The sequence below is a fragment of the Vombatus ursinus genome, unplaced genomic scaffold (assembly GCF_900497805.2).
Source record: "Vombatus ursinus unplaced genomic scaffold, bare-nosed wombat genome assembly UNPS02014784.1, whole genome shotgun sequence".
Lineage (NCBI taxonomy): Eukaryota > Metazoa > Chordata > Mammalia > Diprotodontia > Vombatidae > Vombatus > Vombatus ursinus.
The window spans coordinates 29,928,671-29,953,609 of record NW_020954562.1 but is presented as its reverse complement, the minus strand read 5'-3'; the positions used below and the strand labels follow the sequence as shown (position 1 = coordinate 29,953,609).

The following is a 24,939-nucleotide window of genomic DNA, read 5'->3' as shown; positions in this document are numbered from 1 at the left end:
AGGATCATTTTCATATGATTATGGGATCATGGATAGAACAGACTAATCTTGGATGTCCGACGTAATCTACTCTACTCCCTTCATTTTCCAGTTAAGGAAACTGAGGTCCAGAGAATGTATGACTTGCTATTATATAAAATGTAGACTTGGAGTCAGGAAGACCTGAGTTCAAATTCTTCTTCAGATACACACTGGTTGTCTGACCATGAGCAAGTCATCAAGCCATTCAATCTCTCATCTGTAAAACGGAAAACTGTACTACCTACCTCACAGTTGTTGTGAGGATCAAATGAGTGTGTGTGTGCGCATGTGTGTGTTCATATGTGTGTGTATAAGTGTATGTATATGTATGTATACATAAGCATGTGTACATATGTGTATTGGTATATATACATGCATGTAAACACACATATATATTATGTGTGTGTACGTGTGTGTGTAAAGAGTACATTGCAAATCTTTATGCACTATAAAAATGCCAGCTACATAAATGCTAGCTTAGTGATAAGAAATAAAAGACAGTAAAATAAAGGGAGAAAAGGGATGTGCTAAGCAGTTACAAATGTTTAAGGGAATCAGAGCATAATTAGCATCTTTAGTGGTTTTCAATTTAATAGTCACAAGCATGGAAGATGGGAAAAAACAAGACACTTTCTCTCTAAGAATTCAAATCCAAGGTTCATAATCACATCTTTTAAAAAAATCCAATAAAATAATTTTAACTTGAAATTTACATTAATTTTTTATCCTCTTTGAATTAATTGATGGAATGTCTAGTTGTCCTTCCGAGAAGTGGGGGCAGGGATTTCTATTACAACTATATATATTCGTTTTATATGCAGTGCTCTAAGGAGTTAAGTGAATGCAAGGTACCCTATGCTTTTTTTTTTAATTGTCTTACACAACTGACTTTGTGGTGCTTTTTTTTTAATTGTCTTACACAACTGACTTTGTGATCCATTACCAAAGTTACTCTACTTACTGTACATTTTGAATTCCACATGGAGCATGAATGACCTTATTATATAAAGGTCTAATTAATGCCCTTGACCAAAGCATATAACTTACCACTGAAGCTATGCTCTTATGATGCTAATACAGTGATTAATAAGCAAAACGTCCTTAGAGAAAAAGTAATTATTTTCTCTATTTGATATCATTGCATTTATTTTTTAACAAACAGGGAATGCAAGATCCAGCAAAGATATACATATAAGAAAGCATACCTTGCTAAGATCAGAATCAGGTGTTTCAATTAAAAAATGAACTAGAGCAATCATTTATTACCAGCTTCTCTTTTGGGAGAATGAGAAAGCAAAATGATGAAGTTTTAACTTTCATCTGAAATTGTGCAAGCCAAGTTTTACTTAGGACAGATTTATTTTATAGCCAAGTTATGAACCTGTGAAAATACACAGTATCCAGTTAAAACTTTCCACACAGTAATGCTATTATAATTTAAGGAACTCTGGGATGTGTTACAAGGTTAGCAAAGCACTCTTTTATGAAAGAACTACTCCTAATAGTATAATATTTTTTAGTATCTAACCTCATTTTTGTATAAAACATTCTACCTTAAGTACTTCCATCCCTGAAACTTCTAAGCTCCTTTGATTCACTTATCATTCATAAAATCAAAATGTCAGTCACCTGTCATAAATAGATTCCAGAAAAAAAATTGTCATTCAGGGTGAAGATTTCATCAAATTACAGTATTGGTTGGGAAATCATAACCTTTAAACTAATAAAGTTTAGAGCATATCAATGGATTTGTTGCAACTGGCATACTTTTTCATTTCAATGAGTTCTCACAAAATTCGTGATAATATAGATCTGTGGAGTAAGACAACATGAGTTTTTAGAGAGGATTTTGGATTTCAAGTCTGAGGTCACAGGTTAGAATCTCAGCTATTTCACCTACTACTTGGAATACTTTAAGTAGACCTTCCTGGGCCTCAGTTTCCTCCTCTGTAAATTGAGTGGTTAGACTAGATAAACCCCAACTTCTTCTATTTCTAAATCTCTAAGCCTATTATCAGAGAGAATATAGGCAAGAATTGCACAGAACCTGAAGACTTAGGTGTGTGGAGATCATAAATAATGACCCATCAATATATTAGAGGGAACAATTAATTCTTTAAGAATAAACGACTCTGAGATTGCTAGAGTAGGATATCTTATAAATCATCAGATACCAAGGTTAAAGCTATCCTAAGGAAAATGCATGTGTCAATCTGTTGTTGCTTTTTTTCTTTTAAAAAATTATTTAATTTTTAATTTGTGGAATAAAACAAGTATTTCCATAAGATTTCCATAATTTAATAAGTCACTGGCAGAAAGTCAAGGTGCTAAGGCATATGCAAAGGAGAAGAAGGAAAAGGAGAAAGCAAAATTTAAAAAAATTAAAAAAACAAATACGAGGAGCAGAGAAAGAGAGAACAGGAAAGTATTCAGGATCATGTTGCAAAATATTAGTCACAAAAGTCTTAGTTGTTATTCAGTGGCAACCACTATCCTAATACTACCCATGTATTTAGCACATCAACTAAAGGACATTACATTAAGATGCTTGGATATGGCTACTATTTCAATATAAATGGAATAGGAAGACTACTAAGGAAGCAATGAAGAAAACACTTAAAAAAAATAATGTATATATTCCTTTCTGTGGACTCCGTTCTTTTTCATTTCAACGCTCAGAGCAAGTTCAAAGTTAATGTATGTGTGTCTCAATGTTTTCATTTCCAGGACATTTCTATGGGACCTCCAGGGTTAAAAAAAAGTTCATGAGCTTTTTAATCTTTTTTTGTTGTTTCTCTCCTACCCCCAACCATTTTCAAATAGGATTTTTTTTCAATGCTGCCAGTCAGTCAACAAGCATTTATTAAGTGCTAACTATGTACCACATGTTCTGTAAAATGCTAGATCTACAAAGACAAAGCAAAAACAACCTACTCGCAAGCAGCTTATGCTCTTAGAGGGGAGTTCTCAATATGTAAATAAATAGGCCCATAAACTAAATGTTCAGAGTAGATAGGAGGAAATCCACTCAGTTTAGAACATTGAATGTTTCCTAGAACATTGAATGTTTCCTATTGGGAAATAGGTGATTTAAGAATGAAGGGTATCGTCAATAAAACATACAAAAAGGGACTAACTTTACCCTCACATCTTAACCATATACCATGTGCACTCCCACTTTGAAACATTCCTTGCTTAGTGGAATCACACATCTACCCAATTAAAAATATATCAACTTCCCCAAATGCATGTTTTCGTTTTGACTGAACCAATGCAATTTTGTTAATTTTTTTTCATAGAAAAACACAAAAAACTGAACCTAAGCCCATATATTTCATAGTTATTTAATAAACTAAAAAATGTACATTAAAAATAGTGAGAAAAATTCTGCCTCTGGATGACTGAAAATTGCCCAGAAACTGTTTAAAAACACTCAACCAGTGTTAATAAAATCCATACATAATGACAGAAACAGTCGGCAGAGCAGGAGACTCTACTCATTTCTGTTATTTTAAACAAGTAATTTTGATCTGTCCTAAAATCATAGACCCAGGCTAGAAGTGACCTCAGAACACTTCAATCCTCTTATTTTACAGCTGAGGAAACTAAGGCCCAGAGAGGTTAAATGATCTATCCAAGTCCATATAACAGTAAATAGCAAAGCCATCATTTGTATGTTGGACCTCTGAATCCAATTTTTTTTATTTTCAAAATACCTTCAGAAGTTCACTGAATGAGATGGGGAAATTGTCATGTAATTTTTACTTACTTCATTTCCCTCTAGTTCAAAAAATTCAAATTTCATAGAAATTCGGTACTGGGTTGGAGCCACCACTTGCCAAATGCAGTTTTTATTGGGAGGATATTCTTTAGGCCAGCCTGGGGTGGTTATGGTGCCATTGAGCTTTGTCAGAAGTCCTCCACAAGCAGCTGAAACAGAAGAAAAAAATAAATGTTTTTCCTTTTCTCAAGGCTTCTGGAAACCACCTGTAAGAGCTCTCGCTATGTTTGAAAATGGATATCCTGCGTCCCAATAACTGGCAGTATTTGTGTCAATAGAGTAAAAGTTTGAGTCATTAGATGAAGTCTTTCTTCATCTACCAGATGCATTCCCTCTCTAATTATTTTGCATTCATTTTACATTTTATACATGGTGGCAGTGTTTCCATAATTAAAATGTACACTCTTTGAGATGGGACAATTTCATTTTTGTCTTTGTATCTCCAATACATTGCCTAGCATGTAGTACATAGTAAGTGATTAATAAATGCTTGATGCTTCTGTTGATTTTTAATTCTCGATAATACTAGTCCACGTGCTCTGCCTATTTTTCTTGATCAAAGGGCCCACAGTTGGATCTCATATCAATCCACTTAGGGGTAATATTAACTCAAATTGTCCCATATATACATCAGAGCTGCTGTGCTTAGAGATTGTCCTAATTGGTATTGTGGTAATATGGAGAGTTAACTCATATATTTCCAGTTCCACAAGTATGCTAGCCCACAACAATGTGGTACAAAATGGTTTCATATTAAATTCCATGATAGGAAGTATAGACACTGAAATACCAAAAGAATTATAGTACAAAGCAGTCTAATTTTTTTCTGGGCAATTTAATAATTTTATTAATAATACTAGAATTTTTAATAAAAGACCAGTGGCACTCTGAAATGCCAAAGGCAAGCAGCCTAATTTATAAGGCTATCCCATGCCATGGAACCCAGGGCTAATTTATAAGCACTCTAGTGAAGTTCAAGCCGAGTCAAGTTTGGGTTGTAATCATTCCCTACTATTACAGACCTAGCAAATTATACAAAATGTGATTTTGATCCAGTGTGAGTTTTATTTTTATTTTATTTATTTTGGAAATGAGCACATACCTTCACAACTCCTTTTATCAGTCCCAAGCTCATAGCCAGGTTCACAAGCACAATGATAACTTCCCAAAGTGTTTACACATCGCTGTTCACACCCTCCATTGTCAGGTTTTGCACATTCATCTTCCTCTATGGACAAGAGGGAGAATAATAAAACAACCTATCACGATCCCTCTCATTTCTGATGAGTTTGCCTTAATAATTGAATATGTTTTATAAAAATGGGTGTATATAAACATATATGTATATATTTATGTGTGTATAAATGCACATATAAACTAAATATCATATATTTATATATGTATACATATATATCATCATTACAGTATTAAAATATATTCTATGGAATTAAAGGGATCCATTTTAAAACTATAACTTGGGAAATCAATTCTTTCATCCAAAACAACTGACAGCTAGAGCCCTGCTTTATAATCTCTTTGTGAATGGCCTATAGGCCATTTAGGTGTCAGAAAACTAAACGCTGCATAAGTACTAAGAGAATGAGTGGAAATCCATAACAGGGTCACTTAAAGGGCACTTTATCTCCCACAGAATTAATCTAGGTCGTCCTGAATTTGCATTCAAAAACAGATTAACAGAATCACCCAAATCCTAGGTTTTGATCTGACTGATACTAAAAAGGAACAATAAACACCAGCATAAAAGAAAACCTTACAGCCTACAGTATTTCTGGATGTTAATTGCACAGTAATATTTAGAATATTTGTGCTAACATATTTTAAAAGCAATTTTCAGTAGCAAAGATAAAAAAAATCCACTCACTGATCTAATCTCTTTTTTGAATTCAGTTTAAATCTCTCTATATTAGTTAAATGTGTAACATGCTCCAGAAAACATTGACAATACTTCCATTTTCTCTTCTTGCATTTTTCTTCCATATGAAAGAGTATATAACAAAAACAATAAAACAACAATAACAAAAAAATATATAAATGAAAATACAGTAATGAAAATAATAAATAAAGAAAATTTAAACATCATCCTTTGGAAAAGACAAGTACTTTCAAAGTCTTTTCGAATACCTATCAGCATATTTGTGAAGTGAAAAAAATTGAATCAGTTTTTCCCTTACTCTGAATGTGATGAACTCTGATGTCTATTAAAGAAACACTAAGTTTTTGCTATTCAGAAGTAAAAAATGCTCTAGCAAAACTATCAAATAAAACATTTTCTATTTTAGTTTTTGGGTAGAAATTTTGGCTTATTTTCCTATGGGGGCTAAGTTTTTAAAAGAAAATAATAAATGTAGGTTACTCAAAAAATAAAACAAATGTGCATTTGAACTTATAACAGAGAATGAAAACATAATGTCATTCTGGTTCATCCAATACAAAAATAATAAAATATTTCAAAGCATAAAAATCAGAAAGTTACTAATTGTGGAAATAAATGAACATTTAGCTATACAGTTAAAAATAATTCTTGAGAGTACTGTTTTCCACAAACAAAAGGCATTTAATATGTGTTAAAATGTTCTGCTAAAGGACTTTGTGCATTAAATATTACGGTAAGGCACTCATCTACCTGTAGTGATTTAAAATAAGGTCTTGCCTGGAAACACAGGGAGGTCAGTATACTTCTCTCCCTCTTCTTAAATTTATTAACATTTCCCAAAGTAAAAAGAGAAAGAACTTAACAATAGGCATTATATTTTTGCTACAAATGCATAAATGCCACTATTTCCTTAATGGTATATTCCATCACAACCATTCTGAACACTCAGAAGTACTGCCCATTCAGTAATCTAACTGCTCCTTAATTCAATGTGAAGTATCAAATCACCATTCCTGGGGGACAAAAAGAAGAGAAAGAAAGAGACAGACAGACAGACAGAGAGAGACTGAGAGAGAGAGAGACAGAGAGAGAGAGTGAAAAGAAAAACAAATTTTTCCCAGATAGAAATAGTTTTGTTGTGTACCTTTAAAAAAGTTAGCAGCAAACCCAGCTTTGTTAACAGTTCCATCAGAAACAAACTTCATCCACAGTGTATTAGAAGTGGACCTGATATCTTCTGGTTTATCATAACCACAAAAACGACCAATCAAAGGACTATTTTCACTGGACCCATCTCGGATTTCCAGGTAGTCATAGGCACAGCTGTCGTGTCTTTCAATCTGCAACAGGGAAAGTTGGTGCTGATTTCTTTTTACTAAGCATTTAGACCATTTCTAGAGAATAGAATTTCTATGAAAATGATAATACATGAATAATTCTCAATGACACAGTAACAGAGGCATATATTTTGCACATGGACACATATGAGTATGAAAAATTATGTATATGCATATATGTGCATATGTATATATTTTCACTTCACCCTGAAAGTATTAATAAGGAGTATACAGTATTAAAAAGGAGTATATATGACTTACAGTATTAATAAGGAGCATATATGACTAAAAGAATTTATGGGAATGCAGAATTCCTTTATACTTTGCAAACCGAAAAATGACCCCTTATCCATATTCTTCAATAGATGGGCAAATCTAAGAGATGAGTAGGTCTCAAAGGTCTTTCTACAGAAAAAATAGATTCTCATATGAAACTGAATGTTTTTCTTTTCTTTCTCTTTTACTTTATATATGAAAAGAATTGGAAATGATGATAGCCATAATTTTAAATTTACTTCAAAACTGGTGGGAATACCTTTTTTTGGGAAAAAAGGCCCCAAATAACTTATTTAAAATATTATAATTGGCTATAAAATAGTGTTATGATGATTTGTTTTATTTCTTTAACAAAGTCATTCTTCTATTCCAGAAAATGTTGGAAACAAATTCCTTAACCAGCAGTATTTTATGCAATCTACCTGATAATACAGAATTATACTCCTCTTAAGCCTATGAAACACTTTACTGTTAATTGGCTTGGTTATAAATGAACTAGTATATTATATGACCACTACTGGCTTTTCAATGTCTATAGTTAACAAGATTTCAATTTAAACTAATTGTACTTATTGTTTTTCCTACGGGTTTGAGAAATTGATTATTTCTTTTACAGGAGAAAATACAAATATCAAGTCAGATTCTTAGCTGATGAAATTTTGTGGAACTTTATAAGCTTGGTGGTTTTTGTTTTGTTTTGTTTTTCCAGTGGCCTTAGATCCCCACTCCTTACTCCTCCTCTTGGTGACAAATTTTGACTATACTCAACAGCAACAAAATTTGAACTGGTAATCATTGTTTGCTTTAAAGATGGGCCTTATGAAAGCACACTCTATTGTCTTTTTTCCTCTATAGAAACAGAAAGAAAAAGCCACTAGCTCAATAATTTCAATAGATTCAATACGTTTTATAAAACTAAATCTCGAAATTATTAGGCATATCACTGATCCCAAACCATGAGAGGGTTAGGAAAGGAATAAACATTTATACACTGCCAACTACGTGCCAGGCACTGTGCTAAGCCCTTTTTAGATATATTGTTATCACATTTGAGCCTAACAACAACTCTGCAAAGTAGGTACTATTATTCTCCTTATTTCATAGTTGAAGAAACAGGGACAGAAGTTGAGTAACTTGCCCAGGGTCATATAGCTGGTAAGAGTCTAAGGCTGGATTTTAACTCAGGTCTTCCTAACTCCAGGCCCAAGGCTCTAGACGCTGCATCAACAGCTATCTGTAGCATGAGACAATGTTTACCATCTTCATTGTACAATACAATATTTTATATATTCCCTGTTACAAAATTGACACATTTTAGCTATACTATGTGTTAAATATTATACATCAACTATATGCTCACATAAATGAGTATGAATTTCAATTAAAGATCATTTCACTATTTAAAAATAGGCACAACACATTGTCTCTGAAAGCTCAAATTTCTTCACCTAGTAATGTAACAGGGTAGGACAGAAGATAAGCATGCCAGGCCTACAATTAGGAAGACTCATCTACCTGAGTTCAAATCTGGCTGCAGACACTAGCTGTGTGACCCTAGGTAAGTCATTTAACCCTGTTGGCCTCAGTTTCCTCATTTATAAAATGAGCTGGTGAAGGAAATGGCAAATCACTCCAGTATCTTTGCCAGGAAAACCCCAAATGGGGTCATGTAGAGCTGGACATAGCTGAAAATAACTGAACAATAACAAAAAAGTAATGTAGTAGGTAGTTAAGTATAAACATCTAGATGCAGCAAAAGAAGTAGATTTAGTACAATGATCTTATGTTATTAACTACAAGCCCAATCTGGCAAAGAAAGAATAAAAAAGAATAGGAAGGCCAAGGAATTTATAGAAAAGTCTTTCCATCTTATTTCAATCTAATTTCGAGTTCAAATTTGAAGTGACCAAGTACACTGTGATGTACAATCGCACGTATCATGAATGCTTTTTAATAGTGATTTAATAGCGTTGATTTCTTACACTTACTAAGGAGAACACTTTGGACCACATATTTTAAAATGACAATAATAAATACAGAATAACAGAGAAAAGAGTAGGAAGTTCTACATTGTCTTCAGTAAAGAGATACTGTGGGAAAACTTCTACTATGATATTTTTAAGACTGCTAAGCTTCTACATGTTAATATGTTTTAAAATGTTCATAAAAAGGAAAAAAAAAATTTGAGCCAGTTGAGCAAAATTTCTGCCAAAGAATGCAGCTGCTTGCCAAAGGGTTAGCCTAGAAGACATTGTTGTTAATGAAAAACTGTAAAAATTCTTATTTAGTATTAGCTATTCATGTGATCTGAAAGGAGAGGAAAGCCTTACTGTAGCAGTGACAAGCTAAAAACCTGTTGCATAGATCTGACTTAAAAGTCATTGGATGAAGGTTATCTGCATGCCTAGCTGCCAAGTGAAGTTTCTTTCTGCAGATCAAATCGATAAAAGGAACCACCATCTTGAATTCTGAAGGACCCAGCAGTCTACGAGAACAACATTCAGGCCTCAGGAAGAAATGGTGTTAGCTAGTGTAGATTAGAGATGTTTATTAAGTGCTATGAACACACACACACACACACACACACACACAACTACTACTACTACTACTACTACTACTACTACTACTACTAGACATCTAGGAAGCAAAGTAAGCTAGATTTCCCCTTGTTAAATACCAGAGACAAATTGCTCCCTTTGAAATTATAAATAATAACATGAGGGTTTGATGCTTGTGGACAAAATAAACTGGGTTCGAGTCCCCACTCTGCCCTCCTTTTTTGCCCTTTTTTTGTGTAGCCTTTGGCATGACAGGTAAGTCCTTTACTTTTCTAAGACACTGCATATAAAGGCAAGAGATAGGGATTGATAGGGACTGGACCTTAAATTTCACTGGGAAGTCCAAGACTTTTCATATACGAAGGTACATGAAAATGTTTGCTGAATGACTTTGAGAGAATGAATTGGTAAACGAAACCAAAAGATTTTACCCAGACCAAAAGAAACCAAAGACAAAAATAATACTAAAACAGCTAACATTTCCTTCTCCTAAGGTTTTAATTAATTGTACAGGTGAATGTCACTTCAGAGAATTAACCCATTCCCAGAAAATTTTGTGTAAATCAAATAAAAAATCCAGAGGTTCTTTAATTTCACATCTGATTGATTCTCAATTGTCTGTTAAATTCCTCCTTCCATCCTCCTGCTATTTAGCCTCTCAAGTAACTAATGTTCTGTAAACCAGCAGGCCTGTCAAGTTTATCCAGCACTCAGTGTAATCCGAGAAGAAATACTTATGGAAAACCTTCGTTAGTCTCTGAATAAATAGTTAACAGACAAACTAGATTCATATCCATATGTCATAATTCTTAGTCCATTGTGCTTTCTACCACTTCATGTTATGCTTTCAATCAAGCCTAATTTCATCTGTCACCTGACAGATAGCTATTTTATAATAAATTACAGTAAAGATCAAATGATTCTTAGTAATATTTACAGACTCAATCTTAATTGTATATATTATGATTATGTGTGGATATTTTCTGAAGACATGACCCAGCAGTCTACTGGAACAACACTCCAGCTACAAGATGAAATAGTGTTAGCTAGCAGAGATATTAGCTGTTTAGTAAGTGCTATAAGTACACAGGTGTGTACACATACACAGTACTGGAGGTGGGATGACATCTAGAGATCAAAGCAAGCTAGATACTACATCTGTGCATCTATATGCATATGAATATCTTCTAAAAGAAGGGGTATTTTCATGAAAGTTTATTTTTTTTTATTTTTTTGGTTAGGCAATGGGGTTAAGTGATTTGCCCAGAGTCACATAGCTAGTAAGTGTTATGTGTCTGAGGCTGGATTTGAACTCAGGTCCTCCTGAATCCAGGGCCGGTGCTCTATCCACTGCACCACTTAGCTGCCCCGTGAAAGTTTATTATAGAACTACAATTGACATTTGAAAAAGCTACAGTAAATTTTAGGTCTTTAGAACTCAAATTCCAGCTACTATCTTGACTTTAAATTGCCCAGTAGTTGCTGTTCAATACATAAACTATGGTATTGTTTACTAAACATCTGTTATGTGCCAAGCATTGGGCTGGGTGTTGGGAACACAAAACCAAAATCAATACAGTTCTTGCCTTCAAAGAGCATATAATCAAGTAATAGGATGAGATGTATGTAAATAATTATGGTATTGTAAAATGATTAAATGCAGAGGACAAGTAATATAGCCTGTGAAATGAGAGATTAAGGAGGAAGGGCTACGTGCTGGGATGGGGAAAAGCAAAGAGAATGAAGAAAGGGGACAAGATCAGGGAAGACTTCATGTAGGAAATATGTCAGTAAGTAGAGACGGGGGATGGGGGGACCATCCATTCCATACAAAGGACCTGGGCTCAATCAACATTTTCACATTAATGACACAGTATTAAAGTATAAGACCTTTGTTAGATTAAAAATGTTAATGTTTCACAATGGCAGTGTAACCAGAACCATAACTTATCTACCTGGTGATTGGTCTTCCTTACAGTGCATCATCCATTCACAAAATAATGACAAACAGAATGAATTATATACAGCATATATGTATATATGTGTGTATGTATTTTCACACACACACCCCGATTTTCCACAAAGACTATTCTTAACAGGAAATGTTTAAAGGACTTAAAAGAACTGCTTTCATTTAGGCAACAGCCTAAGCATTACAGGATAAAAGTCTTTGTGTCCAGGTCTAGGATGCTTTACCACAGTAATGACAGTTCAGGCTATCAGATGCCTCATAATTATAAGCAGAACATTTCAAAATAGAGAATGCATAGAAATGTAAAAAAGCAGAACAAACTTAAACACACTTAAATTAAGATGTGTATAAAGAGAAGGAATTTCAATTCAAACATATGCAATCCCTATGTTTATTTCACTTTTTTGCTTTATTTACATTTCTTTGTAGTTACTGCTATAAACATTTCCTGTCTCCCAAGCTTTCCCTTCTGCTTTAAGTGCTGAAAGATTTCTGTTTGTTTGTTTGTTAAATAAGGGGATGACAATTTTTTCAATTTAATTTTTCTTCTTTTTGTTTTATTTGGATCAAAACTATTGACAAAACTTCACTGATGATGAGAACTCCAGGCGTGGAGACTCCCTATGCCAATGCAGATTGAAAGCTGTTCCGAATCTAATAGACACCTAGGATATTGAAAGGTTAAGGTCACACAGAATGTGTCATAGTCAGCATTGAACCTAGATCTTCCCGAATCTGAGCCTACCTATCTTCTCCAGTGTTCTGCCCCTCGGAATTTTTCAAATTAGGAGGTGTTTTTTTTTTTTTTTAATAAATCTAATGACACAGCATTTTTAAAGATAAAGAATAAATTCCCTAATTATTAAACAAGGTTATACTAATAACTTTGCATATGAAAAATATAAATGCATACTTTTGCACGCTATCCTCAAGCAGTTATGCATAGAATCACAGCCAAAAAAGGAAATCCCTTGCCTTATGTGGCAGTGATTTCACCCTCCCAGGTCCCCAGAGGGTTCATTCACTGGCTCATCAACATCTGAAATTCCTTCAACAAGCAATAAAAACTTTCATGCCACAATTATGTTATGCCATTGTCAAATGTTTGTACTATTTCAATTTCAGGAAAAATTACTGACTTGCCAATAATTATCAATCTATTCTACAATTGATAATTATTGGCAGGGGCATCTAGATGGTATACTGGATAAAGTGCCGGTCCTGGAGTTAGGAAGACTCGTCTTCCTGAATTCAAATCCGGCCTCATACACTTGCTAGTTGTGTGACTCTGGGCAAGTCACTTAACCCTGTTTTCCTCATAAAATGTCTATAAAATGAACTAAAGGAGGAAATGGCAAAGCACTCCATCGTTTTTACCAAGAAAACTCCAAATGAGGTCATGAAGAGTGACCGCACATGACTGAAAATGATTGAACAACAGCAACAAAATTCTGACAGTTGTGTTAAAATGTCAATTTTGTTTTCTTTTTAACACTTTCTTCATCTTCTGAGCCTGGTACTTCCCTATTATTAAGGAGGAATTCCACAAAACGCCTCCTCCACAAAGTTTTTGCAGTTTGGTGAATAACTGGAAGATTCTTTTACATTGTCTGTACACGTTTACTGTTCCCAAACATCACCTAAAAAATCTCTGATTCCAAAGCTGGAAGAAGCATCAGAGGCCATCTATTTTAACCAACCCAAATAAAAATTATCTCTAAAAATACCCTTAGGTGATCAGTCAGCCTTAGCTTGAATATCGCGAGTGAGAGGGAACCAATTACCTTTGATCTTTTTTGTAACTGTTGCACTCTTTTGTCTTGCTCTAATTGTTAAGGAGTTTTTCTTTTCATAAAGCTGAAATCTTCTGCTTTGCAACTTTTATCTATCACTATTAGCTCCACTATGTGCAAGGCACTATGCCAAGCACTAGGAATACAAAAAGAGGCTAAATACAGTCCCTGGCCTGAAGAAGCTTATAATCTAGTAGGAGAAACAACACGCAAACACATATACAAAGCAAGATATATACAAGATAAACAGGAAGTAATTAACAAAAGGAAGGCACTAGAATTAAGAATGGTTGGGGAAGGATTCCAGTAAAAGAAAGTATTTTAGCTGGGACTTAAAGGAAGCTAGGAAGTTATTTTAAATTTCTATTTACACTGCATAGTTTGATATGTACTATATGCACTGCATATACTCAACTGTGTCTCCTATATTACAATGTGAGCTCATTGTGAATAGGGATTGTTTTATTCTGTGTTTTATTCACTACTATCTCTACTGCCTTGCACAGCGTCTGGTACATAGTAGTCATTTAATCTATGCTTTTTAATTGTCTTCATTACTCTCCAAGCTGCATCGCTGACTCATCTCCACATGCTATATAAATCTCTTCACCCTGGAAGCTCACTCCATTCTAGATTATTTCTCAAAGTGCCAGTGTCCTCTGGAAGCTCTGCCCCTGTGGCCACTCCCTCCGATTGGCTGGTTCCTCCTAGAACCGCCAGTTTCAGGAAGATGCCTAGGCCAACCATATGCTCATTCCTCTAGAGGCTATACTGCTGTCTCATTTCCAAAGGTCTTTCTCTATTATACCAACCTCCCATCCTGAAGCTGGGTACCTTCACACACACACACCCCATCCTTACTTTTCAGCTCTCTCCAAGGGGGTCTGGCTGGTGTTAAAAGAAGGGAGGGTAGAGCTGGTGTAGCTGGCCATGGAGGAAGCTGACTTGGCTGGTGTGGTATAAAGAAGACAGTTTGTTTACATGCCTAGTCTGTGACTGCTGCCCTAAGTAGAAAGTGCCTCTCTGGATCTATTTTTGGAGGTTTTTCACACGTCTGATTTTCAGTTCTAACAGTTTAACGAAGATTTAAATAAAATGCTAGGTATTTTTAAGGTAGAACCTAGCATTTTATTTAGATCTTCATTAAACTGTTGGAATTGAGAACTGGACATACATATATTGCTGCCTTCTCCCATTAGAATGCATGCTTTCTGAAGGCAAAGATTTTCTTTCAGCTTGTATTTTTATTGCCATTATATTTCTTTTTTTTCCCTGTTATATTTCTCTTAACGGTGCCTGACACACAGTAAGCACTTAATAATTGCTTGTTGACTGGTTGGTTGTTGATTTACTCTCTTGGTTCACTCAGTCAACAAAAGTTGTCTTGTACTCCTGGAATCCACAGACACTAACTACATCTTGATCTATTAACTAACAGATGTTCGGTTCACTTCTGTCCTCCTTATTAGGAAATGCCCATTCATTGGCTTTCTGGCCCTGGAACTGAACCTACGTTCAGCTCTCTTTTGGTCCTGGTTTGTTATGACTAGCATGACTATTGTCAATTATTTCTTGAAAAGCCAAATACTTTTTGATGATGATGATGATGATGATGGATAGCAGGGCAGCAAAATCCCATTTTCTACCTTAAAAATATTTGTTTAATCCCAAACAATAAAGAAATGGGATTTAAAAAATTAACAGAAGAGAGTTTCCTCATTCTAATAGCAGGTTTTGAAAAAAATAAGAGTAATTATTTAGTGGTGTGTCCTCAAGCAGCCTAGTGGAACAGGATTATGCATTTGTCAAGGGAAACAACTGTCAGTTCTTAAAACATTCCTATTCAAGCAGCACAGATAAAATAAACTCACTTCAATCTTCTTGAAGAATTCTGCAACAGGAAGAGAAAAAAAATCTTTTAACTCTCAATGTTACATTTTATAGACAATTCTTTACTTCTTCACTGGTTTAATGGATAAGTCCTTGTACTTCTCTATGATTTAATAAGGGTTCTCTTAAATGCCATAGTTGTATTCTGAGTAGGTAGGTTGCTAAGGTCAGTTAAAAGGCTTTACCTCAAATGCCTGAAAGGTTAGCCCAACATTGTAGTTCTCTGAAGCTATTATTTTCCACACACATTCTTTCATGGGTCTGTAGTCATCAGGATAATTAGGAGACTGGATCTGGCCTTCATTTTTATGGATCTCACCACCGCAGATTGCTGATAAAAGTAAAGAATCCAATCTTAGCAATGGTGAATGCTGAAAATACATTTTCACTTATGTCTAAATGATATTTGGGAAAAGTTCTTGGAGATGAGTACATATTAAAAGATAATTATATAGATAGGCAACTAATAGTGCTATAAATATTTAGTCCTTCATAAACTGGTCCAATCTATCCTTCCAGGTTTATTACCAGCTACTTCCCTTCATGCACTCTTCAGTTCAGTCACATTAGTTTTCTTGCTGTTCTTCATAAATGACCTACCATTTCTCCAATCCATGCCTTTGTATAGACTAGGGGTAGGGAACCTGCAGCCTTAAGGCCACATGTGGCCTTCTAGGTCCGTAAGTGCAGCCTTGTGTCTGAATCCACATTTTACAAAACAAATCTTTTTAATTAATACATTTTTGTTCATCTTTTATATTTTTATTTTATTTTTAAAATGAACATATTTAAAATACCAAAGAATAAAATAAGTTTCAATGAAATAATCCTTGCAGATTGACTTAGAATTAGAACATTAGTAAGCCATAAGGGCTAAACTGACAGCTGCTACACTCATTATTTAGTTCTAATTTACCCCATCTCACTGGCGCCACCAAGGCTGGTTAGTGAGAGTTTATGGGGGTTGAGTAAGCCAGTCTGTTATCAGCTTTTGACAACGGTGCACTGTGTTTTTGTTTGAAGGGGAACTTGCGAATAAATGCACAGCTTGACAATATTTTTTACTTTTATTGGCTTAACAATTTATCATGTCAAAGAAGACCAAGAGAATGCTGCAGGAAAAAAACAGACTTTCTAATGATTGGGAATTTCAATATTATCCTGTTTCTGCTAAAGATGATTTGGTTGCTTTGCAATGCTGCAATATTAACATTAAAGAAATTCAATGCTCATCAGCATTATAATACTCATAAGGACCACATATTTTAAATTAGAGGGAGAGTTGTGAAAGATTGTATTGCAGACATTAAAACATGAAAAGCAAAAGCAAAGACAATTCCTTCTTTCTTTCTTTCTTTCTTTTTTAAGGCAGTTGGGGTTAAGTGACTTGCCCAGGGTCACACAGCTAGTAAGAAAGACAATTCTTTTAAGCAGCAATAAGACCTGGAAATAATGCCAATGAAGCAACTTGTAAGGTAGTTTATATACTCAGAAAAAAAGGGAAACTATTCAGTGATGTAGAACAACTGTCTCATTCAAGGAGAACCATAACTGATCAGCAGCATGAATTAGCTTTCAACTTAACAGAACAACTTCATGCAATATTTCAAAAGGAAAAGATACATTATTCAATCGCTTTGGATGAATCAACTGATACTACTGACTCAGTGCAGATTTTATACTTCATTCAGGTCATAACAAAAGATTTTCTTTGCTACAAAGAGTTGCTCGCTTTGGGCACTCTTGCAAACAGAACACAGGGAATAGATATCTTCAACAAATTTCAAGATAAATGTTGTGAAGTTAGACTTAATTTGGTAAATTTAGTGAGTGTATGTACAGATGATGCACCTCCCATGACAGAAAACATGAAGGGTTTACTGTACAGATTAAAAAAAAGTATTAACAGATCCAGATACTCTCATTTCTTTTCATTGTATCTTGCATCAGCAAAATCTCTGTTGTAAAGCTAATATTGTAAGTGACACTTTACAACAAGTTAAAAGTATTGTTAACTATATTTGTGCCAGTGCAACACAGTATCATCAGTTTTATAATATGTTAAAGTTGAATGATGAGGTATTCAGTGTGGATTTGCTATATCATTCTAAAGTGCATGGGCTATCTCAGGGACAAATGTTAGCCAAAATTTTATCTCTTTGAGAACAGATAGTTAAATTTTATGAAGAACAGAATCAACAATGTGAATTACTGAAAGAAGATTTCTGTAGGAATGCTGAATTTCTGTGTGATATCATGTCAAATCAAAATGACTTCAATATTTCTTTGCAAGGTAAAACTAAGTCTATATATGATATGTGGCAAAAAAAAAATCCAAGCATTTTGAAAAAAGCTATCTTTTTCAAAACACTTCTTCAAAAGGAAATTATAGATGAACATTTTCCCCAGTTAGCAAAGGTCATTGATGAGCAGGATGATATATATGAATCATCTGAAGAATATACAACTATTACAGACCTACTAATTGGAGAACACAATAAAAAGTCCACTGACTTTGAGAATGATGACATCATACTGAAATTAGCATTTCAGCCTCACCTACTTGATATCACCAATGTACCAAAAAACTACAGATGGAATTAATTGAGCTCTCAATAAATGATATTGTTTGATGCTAAGAAAGATCCAATTGGAAGATGGCATAGGGAAAGGAAGGGACTCTCCTGAGCTTTCCCCCAAACTCCTCCAAATATCTTTTAAAAATGACGTAAATAAATTCTAGAGCAGCAGAACCCACAAAAAGACAGAGTGAAACAAATTTCCAGCCCAAGACAAGTTGGAAAGTTGGCAGGAAAAGTCTGTTGCACCAGACTGAAACAGGAGCACAGCTGAGCATAGGCCGTGTAGACCATGCCCCAGCAAACCCAGAGCAGGCCTTGGGGCAACTGAATTGCTGCCAGCAGTGACAGTTTCCAGACCTCTCAGCCCACAGAGACCAAACACAACTTGCGAGGTCAGCAGGAAAGGTCTGTCACACCTGGGTGAGAATACAGTGCAGTCTATCACATGCTGTGCCAGCACAGCCTTGGCCCACAGCAAACCAGGAGCAGGCCTTGAGAGTGACTGAACCAGAAGTGGCAGTGGCAGCAGCTGTTTCCGAAGCTCTCAGGACACAGACAGTAAGGGGTCTGGGTCACTGTCCTGGGTGGCAGTCCCAAGGTGAGAAGGAGCAATAGCACAGCAGAACTTGTGACCACTGGGGAGTAGGGACCCTGGTCACAGTTCCAGGACAGAAAAGTGTGCTTGTGATCACTCACAGACCACAGCACGGGCCAGGATAGGAGTAAACACCTCTCCTTACATCATACCACCTTGGAAGAACTGAAAACTTATAGGTCCCTAGAAGTATCTCTGAAAACAACTGCATAAAACCCCCGAGGCTTGGGACATAGAGCCTTCCACCCTAGAAGCAGAGTCCTACTTTAACAAATAGTTAAAGTCTAGTAATAAGCTATTAAAATGAGCAAACAATGGGAAAAAAAAAAACTCTGACTATAGAAAGTTATTATGGTGACAAGGAAGATCAAAATATACACTCAAAAGAAGACAACAAAGTCAAAGCTCCTATATTCAAAGCCTCCAAGAAAAACAGGAATTGGTCTCAGTCCATGGAAGAGCTCAAAAAGGATTTTGAAAATCAAGTAAGAAATGTAGAGCAAAAATTGGGAAGAGAACTGAGAGTGATACAAGAAAATCATGAAAAATATGTCAAAAGCTTGGTAAAGGAGACACAAAAACACTAAAGAAAATAACACCTTAAAAAAAAGACTAGGCCAACTTGTAAAAAGAGGTCCAAAAAACCAATGAGGAAAAGAATGTCTTAAAAAGGAGAGTTGGCCAAATGGAAAAGGAATCCAAAAGCTCACTGAAGGAAATAATTCCTCAAAAATTAGAATGAAGCAAATGGAAGCTAATGACTTTACAAGAAAACAAGAAACTAGAATCAAGAAAACAAGAAAGCAAAACCAAAAAATTTTTATCATTATGAAAAAATAGAAGACAATGTGAAATGACTCATTGAAAAAACAAGTGACCTGGAAAATAGATCCAGGAGAGATAATTTAAAAAGTATTGGACTACCTGAAAGCCAAGATCGAAAAAAGAGCCTAGAATTTCTTTCAAGAAATTATCAAGAATAACTGCCCTGGTATTTTATATCTAGAGAGTAAAACAGAAATTGAAAGAATCTACTGATAACCTCCTAAAAGAGATCCCAAAATGAAAACTGCCAGCACTATTATAGCCAAATTCCCAAGTTCCCATATCAAGAAGAAAATATTGCAAGCATCCAGAAAGAAACAATCTGAGTATGGTGGAGCCATAGTAAGGATAACACAAGATTTAGTAGCTTTCTACATTAAAGGATCTGAGGGCTTGGAATATGATATTCTAGAGGACAAAGGAGCCAAGATTACAACCAAGAATCACTTACCTAGCAAAACTGAGTATAACCCTTCAGGGGAAAAATGGATATTCAATGTGATAAAGGACTTTCAAGCATTCTTGATGAAAAGACCAGAGTATTAGGGTAGTTAGAAGGAGGATATATAGACAGAGGTCACAGGTGTGAGCTGAATATGAAGGGATAATATCTAAAAAAAGAATTAAGGGTTAAGAGAGAGGAATGTACTAGGAGACAGAGAAAAGGAGAGGTAGAATGGGGTAAATAATTTCACATAAAAGAGGCAAGAAAAAGCTTTCACAGTAGAGGGTAAGAGAGAGGAGGTGAATGGTGAGTGAGTGAACTTTACTCTCATCAGAACGAGCTCAAAGAAGGAATAACATACACTCTCAATTGAATGTAAAAACCTATCTTTCCCTACAGGAAATTAGGCAGGCAGAGGGATAAACAAAGGGCAGGGTTAGAGAAGAGACAGCAGAATGGGGGAGGGGGTAGTGAGAAGCAAAACACTTTTGAGGAGGGACAGAGTAAAAGGAGAGATAATAGAATAAACAGTGAGGGGGGCAAATAGGATGGAGAGAGATACAGTTTTTGTTATTTTTCTCTTTTGTTCTGATTCTTCCTTTACAATATGACTAATGTGGAAATATGTCTAATAAGATTGCACTTGTATAACATATATCAGGTTGCACGTGTCTTGGGGAAGGGGGAAAGGAGGGGAGGTAAGAAGAAAAAAATTTGGAATTCAAAATCTCATAAAAGTGAATGTTGAAAACTATCTTTACTTGTAATTGGAAAAAATAAAATACTATTAAGTAAAAAAAAAAAAAGAAAGATCTGATTAAAATATGGAAAAATGCAGTAAAATACCAATGCCTTTGGCAACATGCCCAAAAAAATGCTTTCTTGCTTTTCAACGCGTTACTGCTATGCATCTACATTCTTCAACTTAATCCAAATCAAGATGCCCTTAAGGTTACAAATAACTGATACCCACCCAGTGGATCAACTAAAAGTGGGGACCTCCATGCTGCAACCAAATATTCAAATGCTTTCCAACAAAAAGCAGACACAATAAAGTTATTTAAAGGTTACTTCACTTTAAAATTAACAAATAGTTTTCATTTTTTGAAATTATTAAGTAATCTATTATTAGATTTTTACAAAATAATGTACATTTTAAAGTACATCTAATCGAAGTTTCTTGAATGCGGCCTTATTTGATTACAGATAAATATTAATGCAGCTTTCCAACATGAAAATGTTCCCCACCCCTGGTATAGACTGTTCCCAATACTGGGAATGCATTCTTTCCTCATCTCTGCCTTTCAGAATCACTAGCTTCTTTCAAAATTAAACTAAAGGTCTACCTCTTATATGAAGCATTCTTGATCCCTCAGCTGCTACTGCTTCTACCTAAAAAAAAATAACTTGGGTGAGTGTGGATGTGTTGTGTGAAGATTTTATACATATATACACATATATGTATGTACATATTGGTGTGTTCACATATACATTTTGTATATACTTATATGTGTTCATTGAATTTCTTTCAATAGAATGCATGTTCTTTGAGGACAAGGACTGTTTCAGATATATTTTTACATTCAGATATATCTTTACATTCCCAACCATGTAATTCCATTGGTATAGACCAAAGGTGTTAAAATCCTCCCCAGGAGGACTGTAAACAGCCCACAAAACTTCCAAGGTTGGCAGAACCCAGATTAAAATGTAACTGGGATTTAACAAAATAAATAAAAATACAACAAAAATAATGTTAATTTGTGGTTTTCTAAGTTAATATGCAGCCAGCAAGGGATCCCTTTCTATTTGAATTTGATACCATTGGTGCAGGGAACTCAAAAAGGAAGCTCTCTAAATCAATGAAAATCAGCAATTCTTCTACAACTTATAGTATTACAGACTTGCCTGTGGAAATGAAAGGTTAAGAGACCTACCCAGGGTCACAAGACCAGTACGTATCAGAGGCAGAATTTAAACCCAAATCTCTAGATCCTAAGACCAGCTGAGCCTTTACCCATCACAGCAAACTGTGTCTCTAGCAACCCCTCCCTTAAACGTTTTAAAAATATATTTGTGACTTGGGAGGAAGAGGTTGAGGGAAAAAGGTTATTTTATAAATTTATTATCCAAGAATATTTTTTGGTAATCTGTGAACTCTCCTTTATCCTGTATTGACTTTAAGTAACAGGGTAAATGTAATCTTTATAGCAAACATCAAGTCCCTGACAAGAAACTTATGGTCATTTGATAAACATCTGTAGACTATAACCAAGTAATTCATTGCTAAATAGCTAATCTTTAAAACAAAAAGGCCTCTGCTTATGTAAAAGTTTTAAAGGAAAAAAGAAATCTGCTAACTCTCTTCTGAATTACCTAAACTACCGTGCTAGCAAAAACAGAACTAGATTCATTTTAAATAAAAAAGGAAGGTATTTATTCTTTCCTTGGCAAGAGAAAGACTATTTTTCAAAGCCAGGAAATGTAGTACCAGTTTATTGTTTCAAAAAAGTATAGAACAAAGCATTTCATAAACTCTCCATTATTTAAACAAAGCATCCTCAAGACATGTCCAGGATACTTTCTCCTTCCCCACCCTCGCCCACAACCCCAGAATTTCCTACAAGAGATAGAAGGTCTCACTAGAGGAATTGGCAAAGTGAGTCAACCAAACCAGACTAAAGGAAAATAGCAATTTCCTTATATTTTGCTAACACTGCAGAGGGATTTTAATGTGTGAGAACTAAAATAAATGCCATTTAAAGAAGAGCTATGTCATTTGGGAAAAATTTCCAGACTTATTCATATTCATTTATAAGGTCACTGATATTGGAAAGAGGAATCCTTGCATTTCCTCATTCTTATCATTTAAAATGTTTGAGTCTTTTATATGGTCATTCCTTCATGTTAACCTGGCTCCAGAAAAGAGCTCCTGGCTTTTGATTTCAAATGATAGGAACAGATGCTCTGTTAGCACAATGGACCAAAAAAACAAAACAAAACAAAACAAATCAACTCCTCCCTCCCAACCCCCGCAAAAAACAAAAACAAAAACATTTCTTGTTAGCAGGTTCATGCAAAGGATGAAGTCATCTCTATGACTCAGTGTGACTTGCCTTCATAAACAGCTGCCAAACCTTTTCCTACCCAATTACTGCTGCTTCGAAACTCAATCCACATTCTGCTGTCAGTAGATGTTAGAACTTCAGGCAATTTGTCACCACAGAATCTGCCTAAAAGAAACAAAAGTCAATGGGATTGTTGAATGTGGTCATTCAAGCTCTAAGAGACCACAGCTTTTTGTAACATACTTCATTATCTAAATTGATAAACTTGTCTGTAATCATGTCTATGATTCTGATGGTTAACAATAAAGAACAAGAATTCTCTCTTTTTTTTTTTTTGTTTTAGTGAGGCAATCGGGGTTAAATGACTCAAGGTCACACAGCTAGTACGTGTCAAGTGTTTGGTCTGAGGCCGGATTTGAACTCAGGTCCTCCTGACTTCAGGGCCGGTGCTCTATCCACTGAGCCACCTAGCTGCCCCAAAGAACAAGAATTCTATACAATGTAAAGGAACATTTTTAATACCACTCAAAGTCCTAAACACATGTTGTTGCCATATACCAAAAGTTTAATCTATTCAAAATCACTTTTTAGAATTTTATTTTCTTTTAAAGACTTGAGCCAGATTTTACCAAGAGAAGGAAGAAAAAACATATTATTATTGGTATGTTTAGGGGATGAGGAGGCTGGAAAAGGAGAGAGAAGATTGGCAAATTACTTCCCTGGGTAGGTAACTGCTAGGTTCACTGAGGATATAATAACCTCTTTGGAAAAAGTAACTTACTTTGTGCAGGTAATCACTTTACTCTCAGGATGATATTTTCCTTACCCGGGTTTGCCTTACAATTCAATATTCAGCTCTGTTCTTTTTTATTATTGTTTTTAAAATACCCACGCTACTTCTTTGTGTATCTGCTGTTTTCCCAAAAAATGAGGTCACTTTCACATGGCAGTATTATACAAAACTTAGTCACACAGAAAATAAACAAATTCAAAGCAGCCGTAGAGTATAGTGGGTAGATTGCTAACCTCAGAATCAGGAAGAGGTAGATTCAAATCTTACTCAATATATACGGTCTGTCTGACCATCACCACCACCATCACCCTCTCCTTTGCAGGTCACTTAATCTCCCAGTAGCCCAGGCAACTCTTAAGGCTATAAATTGCAGAGCAGGTGCTGATTTGCATTGGTCGAGTGAGTTGCCTAAGCCAATGTAAATCATAAGTCTAGACCTCCTCTTCCAAAATAAAAATAAAATAAATTTGGGTATATGCAATTGAGCAAGGTTTCTTTCATTAAAAAGAGTAATCTCTTAAAATTCTTGGCCCACAGTAGTAGCAAACAAACTCACTATTGCTCTCACCCTTAAATTGAACAGGAGACAACTGTAAGTAAGTAAGACAGCCTACTTCATGGAAGTCAATGGTATGGTCTGTGGTCTAAAAGTTGGCAACAAATAGGCTTTAATTTGTGCCCAGTTACGACAACACCATGTGGCACAAATTGGAAATGTTTGATCCCAACCTCTAATAATTCAGGGAGTAACTGAACTAAGAATGCTAACACTGGAGATAGTGCATTTAACCCAGTAAAACCACGAATGAAACTTGTGCCTCACGCTGCTGAACTGGCAAAGAAACTACTACCCCATTTCTCTCATCAAAACTATAATGGTTGTTGGTTTAAATACACACACACACACACACACATAAACACACAAAATCCTTTTAAGAAGTAGTTACTATAACTATAAGATCTGTGGAGCTCCTATCATTTGGCACACTCATCCTTAAGCTTCTGCTTTATAACATATTGCTCCATTGAGAGAAAAATCTGTTTAAATATATTTCCTGAGCTTCTGTATGTAATAGAAAGAAAAAAGAGCTACTGACCCAAAATACAAA

The 24,939-nt window shown here is 35.1% G+C and overlaps 1 protein-coding gene across 1 annotated transcript in view; it reads right to left on the bottom strand.

Moving 5' to 3' along the window:
• TLL1 (tolloid like 1) overlaps positions 1-24,939 on the bottom strand; it is a 333,372-nt gene that overhangs the window by 76,463 nt on the left and 231,970 nt on the right. Inside the window, exons 11-15 of the mRNA XM_027866868.1 lie at positions 23,086-23,202; positions 15,708-15,853; positions 6,841-7,036; positions 4,905-5,030; positions 3,791-3,951 (exon numbers count right to left, since the gene is read on the bottom strand). Coding sequence (XP_027722669.1) covers positions 3,791-3,951; positions 4,905-5,030; positions 6,841-7,036; positions 15,708-15,853; positions 23,086-23,202 — 746 coding nt within the window. The remainder of the gene's footprint in view (positions 1-3,790; positions 3,952-4,904; positions 5,031-6,840; positions 7,037-15,707; positions 15,854-23,085; positions 23,203-24,939) is intronic.